The 13,278-nt window shown below is 40.5% G+C and overlaps 1 protein-coding gene across 6 annotated transcripts in view; it reads right to left on the minus strand.

Moving 5' to 3' along the window:
• Nucleotides 1–4,817: 4,817 nt before the first annotated feature.
• The window catches only part of smurf2 (SMAD specific E3 ubiquitin protein ligase 2), a 277,742-nt gene continuing 269,281 nt past the window's right edge, over nucleotides 4,818–13,278 (minus strand). For all 6 annotated transcript variants that reach the window (XM_072483705.1, XM_072483706.1, XM_072483704.1 and 3 more), the window contains 4 exons: nucleotides 8,975–9,095; nucleotides 7,999–8,200; nucleotides 7,664–7,739; nucleotides 4,818–7,073 (listed from right to left, as the gene is read on the minus strand). In XM_072483705.1, coding sequence (XP_072339806.1) covers nucleotides 6,974–7,073; nucleotides 7,664–7,739; nucleotides 7,999–8,200; nucleotides 8,975–9,095 — 499 coding nt within the window. In that variant the 3' untranslated portion in view covers nucleotides 4,818–6,973. The remainder of the gene's footprint in view (nucleotides 7,074–7,663; nucleotides 7,740–7,998; nucleotides 8,201–8,974; nucleotides 9,096–13,278) is intronic.

A 13,278-nucleotide genomic window follows, 5' to 3' on the forward strand; every position in this document is an offset into this window, starting at 1 on the left:
TTCTGTGGCTTTTTTGTTTGTTAATTCAATCTGCGAGTAACATATCATCACAGTAAAGAAATCCTAAACTAACATCTTTACAGCACAACTTTCAAGAAGTCACTAACCAATGGCTGCAATATGACCTATGCACAACTCAATAAATTAGGATATTTCCTTAAGTGACAGGACAAATTGAGGGTTGTGTTTAAAGCAAACCGTTTTTTATAAATTGAGTAACCAATTATCTTTTTTTTTTCCCAATTGAGGGGCAATTTAGCGTGGCCAATCCACCTAGCCTGCACATCTTTGGGTTGTGGGGGCGAAACCCACGCAAACACGGGGAGAACGTGCAAACTCCACACGGACAATGACCCAGAGCCGGGATTGAACCTGGGACCGTGAGGCAGCAGGGCTAACACACTGCGCCACCGTGCTGCCCGGTGTTTAAAGCAAACCTGGCATTGGAAAGAGTGCAGAGGATATTTTACAAAGATACTCGACAGGACAGGTTTAGTCGCAAAATTAAAGAAGCTGGGATTATTCTCAGAACAGCAAAGTTTAAGGGAAGACGTAATAGATATGATAGTTGTCCTGGCCTTGGAGAGGGTCCAGAGGTTCATCAGAATGAAGGTCTTGTCATCTGAGGAGCAGTCGACGACTCTGGGTATGTACTCGATGGAGTTTTCATTGAAACTTACAGAATATGGAGCAGCCGAGATAGAGTGAATGTAAAGAGGATGTTTCCACAAGTAGGAGAAACTAGAACCTGAAGGCACAGCCTCCGACTGAAGGGACCAGTGGCGGACCTAGATTTTTGGGGCCCTGAAGCTTGAACTGTTATGGGGGCCCCTTCGTAACCAGCAATGAGGTCTGGGTAACCACTGTTATCTTCTTCAATGGGATTGTTCCACGACAGATCACCACAAATTTTTTAATAATTTAACCACTACACCTCAGATTTTGTTTAAAATTGCTGTACTGGATTACTGGATTATCTCATGTCAAAGTCACTGGTGTGAATAAAAATTTCCTATGCCTTATAGTTTGAGTGAGTTATGCGGGGATGAAATTAGGGAAATGTTATATGCATGCATGATGCATCATAGAATGATGAAATAAAACATAGAAAAGACCAGTCAATATAATCTTATTTTACACACCTATGGAGAATACACACTACATGAAGCACATTTTACAAAATACTCTTTTTCTAGCAACATATTCACGTACAGTTTTGTCATGAGAGCTTCCTTGCAATGTCATTTTCTAGAGACAATATGCATAAAGAATTTAAGCACTCTTCAGTCATGGTTGACCAAAATGTATTCTTTATAAAGGATAGCTTTGAAAAATTCCTTTCTGCTTCACAGCTCGCGATAGGCATTGTCAAGTACAGCTTAAGCGCAGTAGTAATATTGGGGAACACTTCAATTAGGCGTTGCTCACAAATAAGCTGAAGAACTTCTGTGCATTGCATTTTACTTGGCGTGTTTTCTTCTGTGTTCTGGGATTTCCTAAGGTGCAAATATTCTTTGAACTGATAACACTCATTTACTAATTTGAGGTCAATATCATCTTTGTAATACGATATTATAAGTTTAATACTGTCCTCATCAATTTCAGAATTGTTCACCAATTTGGAGAGGAACTTGAACCTTTTCGCAATCTGCTCATATGGGTCAATCCTCTTGCGTAACTGGATTATCAATCAGTCAGAGTTGAAATAGAACTTTCATAGAATTTACAGTGCAGAAGGAGGCCATTCGGCCCATCGAGTCTGCACGGCTCCTTGAAAGAGCACCCTACCCAAGCCCACATCTCCACCCCATCCCCATAACCCAGTAACCCCACCCAACACTAAGGGCAATTTTGGACACTTAAGAGCAATTTAGCATAGCCAATCCACCTAACCTGCACATCTTTGGACTGTGGGAGGAAACCGGAGCACCCGGAGGAAACCCACGCACACACGGGGAGAACGTGCAGTCTCCGCAGACAGTGATCCAAGCCGGGAATCGAACCTGGGACCCTGGAGCTGTGAAGCAATTGTGCTAACCACTTTGCTACCATGCTGCCCCTATCCTAAATTTGTCAGCTTCTCTCAAAGAAGCAATACCACTTGTTCCATCTGAAAATTTCCTTGTAACAATGTGTTTGGAAGCATCAGAATAACTTGTGATATCTTCACACAAACCTTTTGCTCTGATTCATAGTGTGCAATCCTATCTATCGGCTGAATTTTCTCTGAATTCTTTAACAAACGAAAGTAAAGATGATAGCAGAAGATAACCTTCAAATACATCAAAACCAGGGGTTTGGAGTTTCTTACTTGTTTTGTTGAAACGCTCCAGCACTTCTTCCCAAACGATTGTTAAAATAGCATATTCCAGCTTGTGGTATAAATTCTTTGTATCTCGTTTACATTCAGGCTTCTCTTCTGAGTCTTCAAAAATATGTTTGAGAGTTTGTAAAATACCCATATATCCATTTTTAATTGCCTGGACTGCTTCATAGTGTGCAGCCCATCTAGTTACACTTAAGCACTTTAGAGAAAAAAGGCCACCAAAACTCATAGGCTAAGGTAATGTAACACAATTTTACCATTATTTGAACACTTTTCATAATAAACACCTGTAATTTAACACAAATTCACCCTTTTATTACTTTTTCATAAATACTTGTAATATAGTATTAGCCTAGGCTATGCGGTCGTAGCCTACCTTCCGTTCACCTCTTCATAAAAACAATAGGCTTAGGCTAATCGAACACTATTTCACCTTTATTACTTACCTTACTTTTCTAAATATAACATTTATTTCTGAGTAGGGGTAATTAAAATATTGTTTCCTTATGAACACTTTATTGAAAAACATTCTTGTCTAGATCGCTATCACGAGTGATATCACGTTGAAAATTCACGTTAGCATTGTGATTGCCTTTTCAACGGCTCCCCTTTTTTACGACACGTCATCTACTGTTTGTATTTTGGTCATAAATGTTAATAGTGTTTTAAATTCTTTATAATTACTTTATATTAAATATATTTAGAATGAAACATCCTTAATTTGAACGTTTTTTCCATTTACTGCTAGTCTACATGATACTTTAATAACCTTTTAATTTTTATTTTAACTATTATTTTGTATTGAATTACACTATATTATTAATATTTTTTCAAAACCCCTTCTCATACAGGAGACCCAAAATTTTTAAGCAATGTGGACTAAAGTCACGTCTGGGGCCCCTCCGCGATTAGGGGCCCTGAAGCTTAAGCTTCATTAGTTTCATAGTAGATCTGCCCCTGGAAGGGACGATCCTTTAAAAGAAGGGAGGAAGAATTTCTTCAGCCAGGGGATGGTGAATCTGGAACTCTGTCGCAGAAGGCTGTGGAGGCCGAGTCACTGAGTGTCTTTAAGACAGAGATAGATAGGTCTTGATTAATAAAGGGATTGGGTTATGTGAAGAAGGCAGGCGAATGAGGGAGAAACATGTCAACCATGATTGAATGGCGGAGCAGATTCGATGGGCCAAATGGCCTAATTCTGCTCTCCTATGTCTTACGGCCTTATATATAATTGGCGAAAAGTTGGGAGAAAAGGAGGATTTTCTTTTTATACAGAAGATCTAGAATGCACTGCCTGAAAAAGTGTGGAAGCTGATTCAATAGTAACTTTCAAATGGATATAATATATACACACACTTGAAAAGGAGGAATTTTCAGGGCAGAGGGAAAATAGCAGGGGAGACAAACCAATTGGATAGCGCTTCAGAGTCTGCCCAGACATAGTGGGACAAATAGCCATCTTCTGTTCTGTGTCAGTGTGATTCTATGTATTTTCAATGTGAAATACTACCACTTTCCCATTCACTGTAACAAAGTTATTTAAAGAGATCCGCACCTTCATAAGTGTTTGCCAAAAAGTGTTTGTACAATAACACAATTCACGTCAAAACTCACAGCGTTTCAGGAATGTTATATCGCTATTGGTGACACTTCAGGATTTTTCTTACCTGATACAAGAATCTACAGTTTTCTTTTGAAGGTCTTACCTTTGTCTCATGGAGACCTGGTATCTCTTTGGTCAAGAAAAAGCCGCTGAACTGCTGCCACCAAGAGGCACCACAGAGTCAGCAGCACCAAGTGTATTTCTTCGATCAGGATGCTCATGTAAGGGCTCCCCAGATGGCTAGGTGGGAAGATGCATCACATGCTGTGGTACTGAATCATACAGACCTGACAACATAATCCTGCTTTCGCCTGCTATTAGTGCTGCCAACTTTGGTTGGTCATGATCCTGGGATTTCAACATATGACCAATCGCTTGCAACCACTACCCCAATGACAGTCGTTCTTTTCTCTGTCTTCAATATTTTTATAACTAATGAACAAAAATATCCAAGGAAATATAAAAAAAAATGTTTTAATGTCCCCATGAATTTTCTCCCCAGTTGCGAGCAGCAGTGTTCAGGAACTTCGATCTTAACCCCTAGAGATTCCAGGAAAATCATGGAGGGTTGACATCTACTTACCAGTTGTGGACAGTGATCAAGGGTGGGAACCCTTCCTCAAGACTACTGAAATCAATTGTAGAACATCTCCAATTCTGCACTGGCTGAGATCAGTCAACACAGCACAGACTTTAGATCAAACTTGAGATCCTTTCCCACTCTGAATGGTTCACTACTTAGTCCAGTTACATAATGATGTAATGAATTTAAATTGGGTCCAAATTTAATCAAATGAATTAAGTTTCAGGATCAGTTGTAGTTGATGCTACATTTTCAATATTGATTATGGTTGAGCAGTTAATAAATAGAAGACAAACATAAAACTATAAAACTGAACTGGTTATGCTGTGAGGGTGCAAACAGCATAGACTTTTATTGCTCATTCTGCATGGGTACACACGCAAAAGTTTGCTTCCATACAGTTTTTTTTAATTAAAGCCCATGTAACAGAGGGAGTGAAATACAATGTGTTAACGACGCTAAAACACTCTGTAATAAATACAAAATAAAATGGAAATGAGAAAAACCTAAAAACAATATAAAATATGGTGTTTTTAAGAACTGGGAAGTAAAGCCAAGGGGTTAATTGTAAACTAATTACATCTATATAAAAGAAAGGTTTTAGCAACTGGTAGACAATATTCTAATAACCAATAAGTATTACATACAGTGAACTGCTCCTATCTGCTATAATGTATTATTTCAAGTCTGTGAAGCCATGGGTGCATGCTAGGAGCTATCAGCTGTATGATGAAGCATGCGTTTTATTACAAGAGCAACACTCTAATTGCTGACTTTAGCTTTTATTTCTCGGTACGCAGCCCATTTAAAATCCATTATTGATAAACTTAGGTGTAGTGTTACGGTTGGTTTCGAGAATGATCATGAAAATAGACCACGTGTGCATTGGACATTTATCAGTAAATGTCCATTGTAGACTTTGTTCTGGGAATGGGATGTCAGCTGTCAACCTTTTAGAATGGGAGGGATGGGGTTGGGAGAAGAGGTCAACAAGCTGAACAGAACTACAGTCCTAAGTTGTGCAAAAAGTGGTTTAAAATAAAAGTTAAGATACAATTAACTTAAAAGTTGTAATAGTCACAGTATTAGCCTCAGATTTATATATCATGCCTCACCCAAGACTGTACAAAGCACCATTGCAGGACACTTTCCCAACGGATGATGCTCTTGCAATTGATAGGCAGCAGTGCAGGGCAAAAAAATTATAAGATTGCTGTATCAACAGGTGCTCCCAGTACAGAAATACTAATTGACAAGAATGTCAATAGATTATAAATATATTAAAACTCATGTGAATGTATAGGATCTGCAGAACATTTCCTATCATTAAAATTACAAAAAAAATACAATGATCTCAAACTCTTTATAAAAAAGTCAAGGCGGGTCTTGAGCTGCCTCAGTTTAATATACAGGTCATCATAATTCAACTATGGATAGAAAAGCATAACCGAGAACAACTCTCTTCAATTTATATATTTAATTTCCATTTTAATAATTGTTGCTGGTTATACAATGGAGCTCATCTCAGTCCAGCTATAACTAATAGAAGGTGGAATGTAACTCACACCCTTCATTTAATGTTAGAAAACGTTCTGGGAGCATAAACCAGTAGAGTGTTGCTGCTTTTAATATACTATAAAGGAGTATTTATCCCTTATGTCATGTAAATAACTGATGCAATAACAAAAGAAAAATGACAAAATAAACTTCCCAGTTAGCAATGCTGGCTGGTAATAAGCAGTTCATAAAAAGATTCCTCCCGGTCAATTTGGGAGGAGTAGGAGAAAAGTGGTTATGGCCGAGTTTGCTGAAATGAAGTGGAATGTTTCCTCCGGTGATGATTTTATATAAAAAAACTGGTCGAACAGACATCGACTCAAGTCTGCAACACAACAGGAAGAACATTGATGAAACAAAATAATTCAGCCTATTTTCCATTTGAGAATCCACTTGGAATAGTATGTTTACTCGAGCTCAGTTACTGTACTGTTGCTAACTTCTATACTTTATACCCAAATGAATGACCAGTAGGAAAAAAGGTGCAATTATGGTATCGTCATGGCAACCCAACAATAGTTTTGTTGTACTGATTGCTGCAGTCTACATCATGATGCATGGGGATATTAACAATTAGTAAGGAGCAGATGGGCTTAAGACAGATGACTAAATTGTTGTAGTAGTCTTTTAAATCAAAAATGCTATCAAGAATACTGCTAACTGGTCAAATCATAAAAAGCTAGCAGTCTGTAATTTTCCAGATATTAGTTTAGCAGCTGATAAGTCTCAAGGCAAAAGCCAGGTGACCGGTTTCCTCAAAGTTCCCTATTCATTCAATCCCTCTTGCTGTCCTCTTGCTGAGTAAGGGAAAGACATCCTGTATATTCCAAGCACTGCTGGAACCTCGGCAGGAGAAAGCCCTCAGGAGCAGGTGTGTACGGAAGTCCCATGATTCACAAAGCAATCATTCCACAGCAAACCCACAAGTCTCTTCAATGGCTGTTAGCAGCTTCTCATAGAGCTTTTCATAGTTCTCGTAGGGAGGAATGTCAATTCTATTAAAGCTAGGAAGAAAACAGTCAAGAGATGTGTTTTACTACCCAGATCTGAACAGCCTATTAATCAAGTCACAGCTGCATTGCCTTAAAGTTTATTCCTCAATAGTCTTTGACATAAATGTGCACAATTGTTTTCGAGAACTCCTTTTATTATATCACATTGTCTTATTGCCTGTAACATCCCTCTAAGCTGTCTTCATAATCTTTATAGGCCAGCTATATATCACAGTACAAATTATGCAGTAACTTTCACTTCAGTGTATGATATTGTAATCTGTTCATTCCAGGGAACAATTGTGAAAGAGCCGCAAGGTGACTGAAAATTACTAATGGCAGATTCTATTCATACTATCCCCTCATTCCTTTAATGAATTCTTGCCAAGTCTAGTACAAATTTAATGGGGTGGATTGACTGTGCCAAAAGATAAATTACTCATAATGCTGCACCGATCGCTCCTTCATTTTAATTAACAGAACCTTTCACTTCCACTTTCCGGCTTTTTCATTCTAAAGGCAGCTTGACGGTAACAGTACTGTTAATCAATTGTTTTAAATTAACAGAAAACTAAGAAGAAAAAGAAAGTGCAATCCCCTACCAGGTATGTGCTTTGGGGAGGTTGTTGGTGCTGGCATCGATTTGGTGAATAGTGAAGAGCCTTGGGCCTGCTGCACCTGCAATAATATAAAGACTGTTTTAAATATTAATAAACTTAAAATAGGCTGTAATATTACCAAAAACATTGCAAGTTTCATAGTATTTCAGATCCAAAATTACTGCACTTTGTAAACTGATGCCTCCTCTCACCCCAGTGTAATGTTGAGAAAGTGATAGCCACCTCTCCCCCATCCCTTTTGGTAGAAGGAAGTGATCAAGTTTACGTTTTTGTTATATACCATGCATAGCAATACACTGCCACAAATTCACACTCACCTTGTAATGCTTTGAAACCCTGCAGAGGAACTCGAGAGGATCCCGTCACGAACTGGAGCAATCGGGCTCGCCTTTCCTCATCAAAAGACTCCACTGCCTTCCAGAACCACTTAACAATATTGCTATCTGGCGTACAGTGTTTTAACCTAGTGTTTGATTTCCAGTCATTGATATCAATCTTGCCAAGTCCGCAGATAATTAGCTGGGAAGAGTCAATAGAAAATTAGTCAAATTAACATATGGAGACAGTTTGACCCACTCCAGACCATTATCTATATAAAGTAGGTTAACAGCTGTAACTACACATTAATAAACTTTCATTTTTTTTTGTATGTGAACCTACTTTATTTTCTGCTAGCCTCATCCAACTTGTTCATGTACTAAATATAAAATGTAACTTTGTGATGGTTTCCATTTTCAATGTTCGGTTTCCCTTTTCAATGTTCAATTTCCCTGGTGTTATTTTAGCTTTTGATATTCAATTTTTTATATTAGTCTTTCTTTGCCTGATACATGCTTTGGGATGTCACGAGGCCATGAAAGAAGCTGACTTTTGGAACCTTCTCTTGAACCTGATATTGTATTTTTCTTCCTACTAATCTGATTCCTTCCCTTCCTTCTAGTGTCAACCCTCTCACTGAGTCATTGTTTCACAGACAAAAGCTGCCCCTGGTATTCTCAAACAACACTATCCACGAACCTGGATAGCGAATATTAACAGGCTACACAGGACAATACTGCCGAACCAATTTGGAGGTCACCCTGCAGCTACTCACACACATGTACCTCCCAGTAGGGGTGGCTGTACACAGTTGGAGACATCAAGAGGGGGGATTGCGAAGAGAGAGTGAGCAGAATGCACTGTTTATTCTATGAATTGTACCTGTAGCCTCCATTTACCTATACAACGGTAACAAACAGGTACATATGTCTGAAACACTGATGCAGTGCCGTAATGGGTAAAAACAGCACTCACCTCCAACTCCTTCTCATCAAATGTTTTCAACAGATGTTGTGGGATCACCTCATTGAATCCTTTCTGCAGAGCAAGAAACTGGGCCTCGATACCTCGCAGAAATCGCCAGTTCACGTATAGCCTACAACAAGAAACATTTCCTTGAGTTAGTGTGTTTCACACGTGGTGCTGCAATCGTAACACATCACAGAAAGGTTAATCTATCAGGTTGAGCTCCTGAGAATAGAAAAGAAATCCTAAGGATTGCTGACGAAATTCCATCAAGAGGATATTTGGGAATAACAAAAATACAAGTAAAGATACAGAAACTGTTTTACTGGAAGGGACTACATAAAGATGCAGTTAAATGTTATCCAACACATCAAGCAATATGGAAACCACGAGCTACAATAAAGCCAGCACCGTTGATCATTAATCCAGCTTTCAAAGAACCTCGTTGACAGTGTTGGACCACTTTCGAAAACACGGTGGAATCAATATTTGTTAACTATTATGGATATATCCATTAGATTTCCTGAACTCGTGTCATTAAGAAGCATTACAGCCAAGAGAGTGGTAGATAAATTAACCAAGTTCTATACTAGATATGGCTTACTGAAAGAAATACAATCGGATCTAGGGTCAAATTTTAGGTCAGGGTTATTTGAAGTCATGAAGAGCTTGACAGACTTCCGGTGCTGTTGTGTAGGGGGAAGACATGCACGAAGCGGCGCCAGCTGGAGAACTACACTTCTAGCTCTTTTCTTTTAGCTCCAGAGGGTATTTTCTTTCTTCAGGCCCCCATCCTATCCCTGTAACCCAGTAATCCGGAGGAAACCCACGCAAACAACACGGGGAGAAATTGCAAACTCCACACAGTCACCCAAGGCCAGAATTGAACACGGGTCCCTGGCGCTGTGAAGCAGCAGTGCTACCCACTGTGCCACCCATGATGTTCCGGAAGATGGAGGTAGAGGGTGGATTCACGTTCCCTCATGAGTTGGAACGAGCCCACCATACACTCCGGCAGAATCCTCACCCGGAGGCACCACCACATGTGGTAATTGTGAATTTTCATCGCTTCAAAGGAGCAGCTCCTGAGATGGGCGAGGGAACATCACAACTACAAATGGGAAGGTCATACCATCAGGTTCTACCAGGACATGGGAGTGGAGCTGGCAAAGAAGAGTGTTGTGTTCAAGAAAGCCTTAGCCGCCCTGGACCAAAGTGAGAGAAAGGACTATTATTTTGATGCGCCAGCAAAGGCGGACTCCTTTATAAAGAAATTTAGGTTGGGCGCGGTATGATGGAGTTTTTTGGGTATTGGGGATGGGCATGTTGAATTGTTGGGGTTCAATGTTCATATTTGCATTTCCTGTCCTTGTTCGGTTGAATTTATTTACAGTTTGGGGTTCAGTTTTCTGTGGGGTTCTGGTCTAATTGTTGTGAAAATATATAACTCCCTGTTGGGGGACAATTTTTAAAAAGGGTTTTTTATACTTTGTTATTTTTAAAAACATTTTTCTTCACTCTGGGTGTGAGCTGCCTTGCTAACCAAAGAGTTAGCTGACGGGAGCGGTGCTGAGGGGTTGACTGCAGCTCATTATAGTAGTTCTGTTTTAGAGAATGAGCTTAGTATTCTTGTTTTATTTAGGTTTAGTAGTAGATTTTAGTTGTTTATGCTCCCCATGCTGTTTTCTGTATGCGTATTTGGGCGTGGCAATGGCCGAGGGTAAGGACGAGTGAGGTGGGGACAGTTTGCGGACAGTGACTAACGATTTTTCTTTGTTTAGTCTTGTGAGTGAGTTTGGCAGCCACCTTGGATGGGCCTGGCTGCTGTACCTTCTAATGTATCCATTGGTGGAAATGGCTTTCTCCGGATTGAGGGGGGTGGGAGGCTCCCAATTCATTTGGTCGCCTGGAATGTCAGGGGGTTAAGTGGCCAAGTACAAAGGCTGAGGTTCACCATAAAAGTTGAAATTCCGACATGTTCTGCAAGAAACTCACTTATGGGTCAGAGACCAGTCAAGGTTGTGGAAGGGGTGGGTGGACAAGCTTTTCCATTTGGATTTTGATGGTAGGGCCAGAGGTGCCGTAATATTAATTAATAAAATGGTTCAGTTTTCTGCCGCTAAGATCTTGGATGACCCCAATGGTAGACATGTTATTCTCTGGGGCTCTCTGGCGGGCACTCCGCTGGTTCTGGTTAATATCTATCCTCCAATCTGGGAAAATATAAATTGTATTAATAATCTGCTGGCCTCCATCCCTGATTTAGACTCACTAAAGCTTATTTTGGGTGGTGACTTAAATTGTGTTCTGGATCCCAATCTGGATCGGTCAAAACCCAAACCTCTGACTCCACTTGTTGTTACTCATGGAACAAATTTGGGGGGGGGGGGGGGGGGGGGGGGGGGGTGTAGATCCTTGATGCTTTTTGCTCCCAGGTGATAAGGATTTTCACTGTTCTCCCATCTGCACCAGGTATACTCACATGACTTCTTTGTGGTCGAAAGGTCTCTCCTCCCTTTGGTGACGGTGGCTGGTTACTCCGTGATTGTGATTTCGGACTTTATTGGCTTGGCACTATAATCAGGTCCCTCCCGGCGACCGCCATGGAGGTTGGACATGACATTATTAGCGAATAGGAGATTCTGTCAACACATGTCTGCCACCATTGGGAATATTTTAAATTTAATAAAAGTGAGTTTATCTCACCTTCTTCGCTGTGAGAAGCCCTGAAGATGGTCATCAGGGGGGAGATAATTTCCTACAAAGTGCACAAGGTAAATATGGCCGAGCAGCAGAGGCTGGTGGACTCCATTCTTGAGCTGGACCACCAGTACTCACTTGCCCCAACCCCAGAGTTGTTGGCAAGGAGGAAAAAGCTGCAGACACGATTTGAACTATTGTCAACGGATAGGGCTGTGTGCCAGTTTTGATGCTGGAGAGGTATGTTTTACCAATACAGGGAGAAGACCAGTCACCTCTTAGCCAACCAGCTGAGACAATAGGCGGCCTCCTGGGAGATCGTGCAGGTGCGTGACTTGAGCGGCAGCCTGGCTTCCGCCCCTCCTCAAGTTAATGCGGCTTTTGAATCGTTCTATCAGAGTTTCTACAGATGGAGACCAGAGGTCCATCCCTGCGACCTCCATGCAGCCTCCGGCTGAGGGTTTGATAATGACTAATTTTTTGGATAGATTATTCATCCCATCCATCCTTCCCAGCTGTGGAAGGGAGAGGTATGAGGAGTTGGAATCCCCAGAGGAAATTATGAAATGCGTTAGATTGATGCAGATTGGTATGCACACCAGATAGACGTAAATCTCAAGAGTATCTCACATTAACATGCTTAAGAAGAATGGAGATAGCGATGCATGATATAGATATGGGTTGAACAGTTACAAAAAAGCAACATCCATATAGGTTAAATCCAGCAAAGTTATTACAAGTACAGAAGGAAACTGAATATATGGTCCAAACACTAGAGGGCGCACCAGAACACACACGCACGCACACACGATCAGTTAGATAGGACACGACCAATGGACATTCACGATGCACACGGAGGTGACACGATCACAGGGGGGCATTACACCAACCCATATATAAAGGACACCACACACATGATCTGCCTCTTTCCAGTGGAGACAGTCAGTGAGAACAGACACAGGGTTGATTCAATATTACACCCACCACGTGGATTGCAGCAGCTGGTTAGTCAGTCTGGGTAGCTATAGTAGGATGAGCAGTAGTGTTGAACTCGAGTAATAGAAGTGTAAATAGTTTAATAAACGTGTTGAAGTTATCTCCACGTCTGAACCTTCCTTTGTCAAGTGCACCACAAGGAAGCCACTTATGTTACACATACAACATAACAAATCATTATTGAGTTGAGTTTTAGTGATTGGAGTTCACGTATTGTAATGGTGCCAATGGCTGATGGAACACAACTTTGTGTGGATTACAGAAAAGTGAATGTCGTCATCAAGAGGGATTCGTTTCTTATACCACGGTTAGAGGATTGCATTGAATGAGTTTGACAGTCTAAATTAATTACACAGGTAGGTTTGCCAAGGAGATTACAGCATTTGTGACGTCAGACGGACTTTATTAATTTAAAGTTATGCCTTTTGGGGTGAAGAACGTACCCACAACATTTCAGAGACTAACAAATGAAGTTATTCAGGGAGTGAGTTTACACTGACGACTTAGTGGTGTTTGGCCGAAGTAGGAGGAACATCTGCGACACCTAAAAGAACTGGTCAAACGCTTAAAAACAGCCAATCTAGTCATGAATTTGGCAAAAAAAGTGAATCTGCTAA

The sequence above is a fragment of the Scyliorhinus torazame genome, chromosome 18, assembly GCF_047496885.1.
Source record: "Scyliorhinus torazame isolate Kashiwa2021f chromosome 18, sScyTor2.1, whole genome shotgun sequence".
Taxonomy (NCBI): Eukaryota; Metazoa; Chordata; class Chondrichthyes; order Carcharhiniformes; family Scyliorhinidae; genus Scyliorhinus; species Scyliorhinus torazame.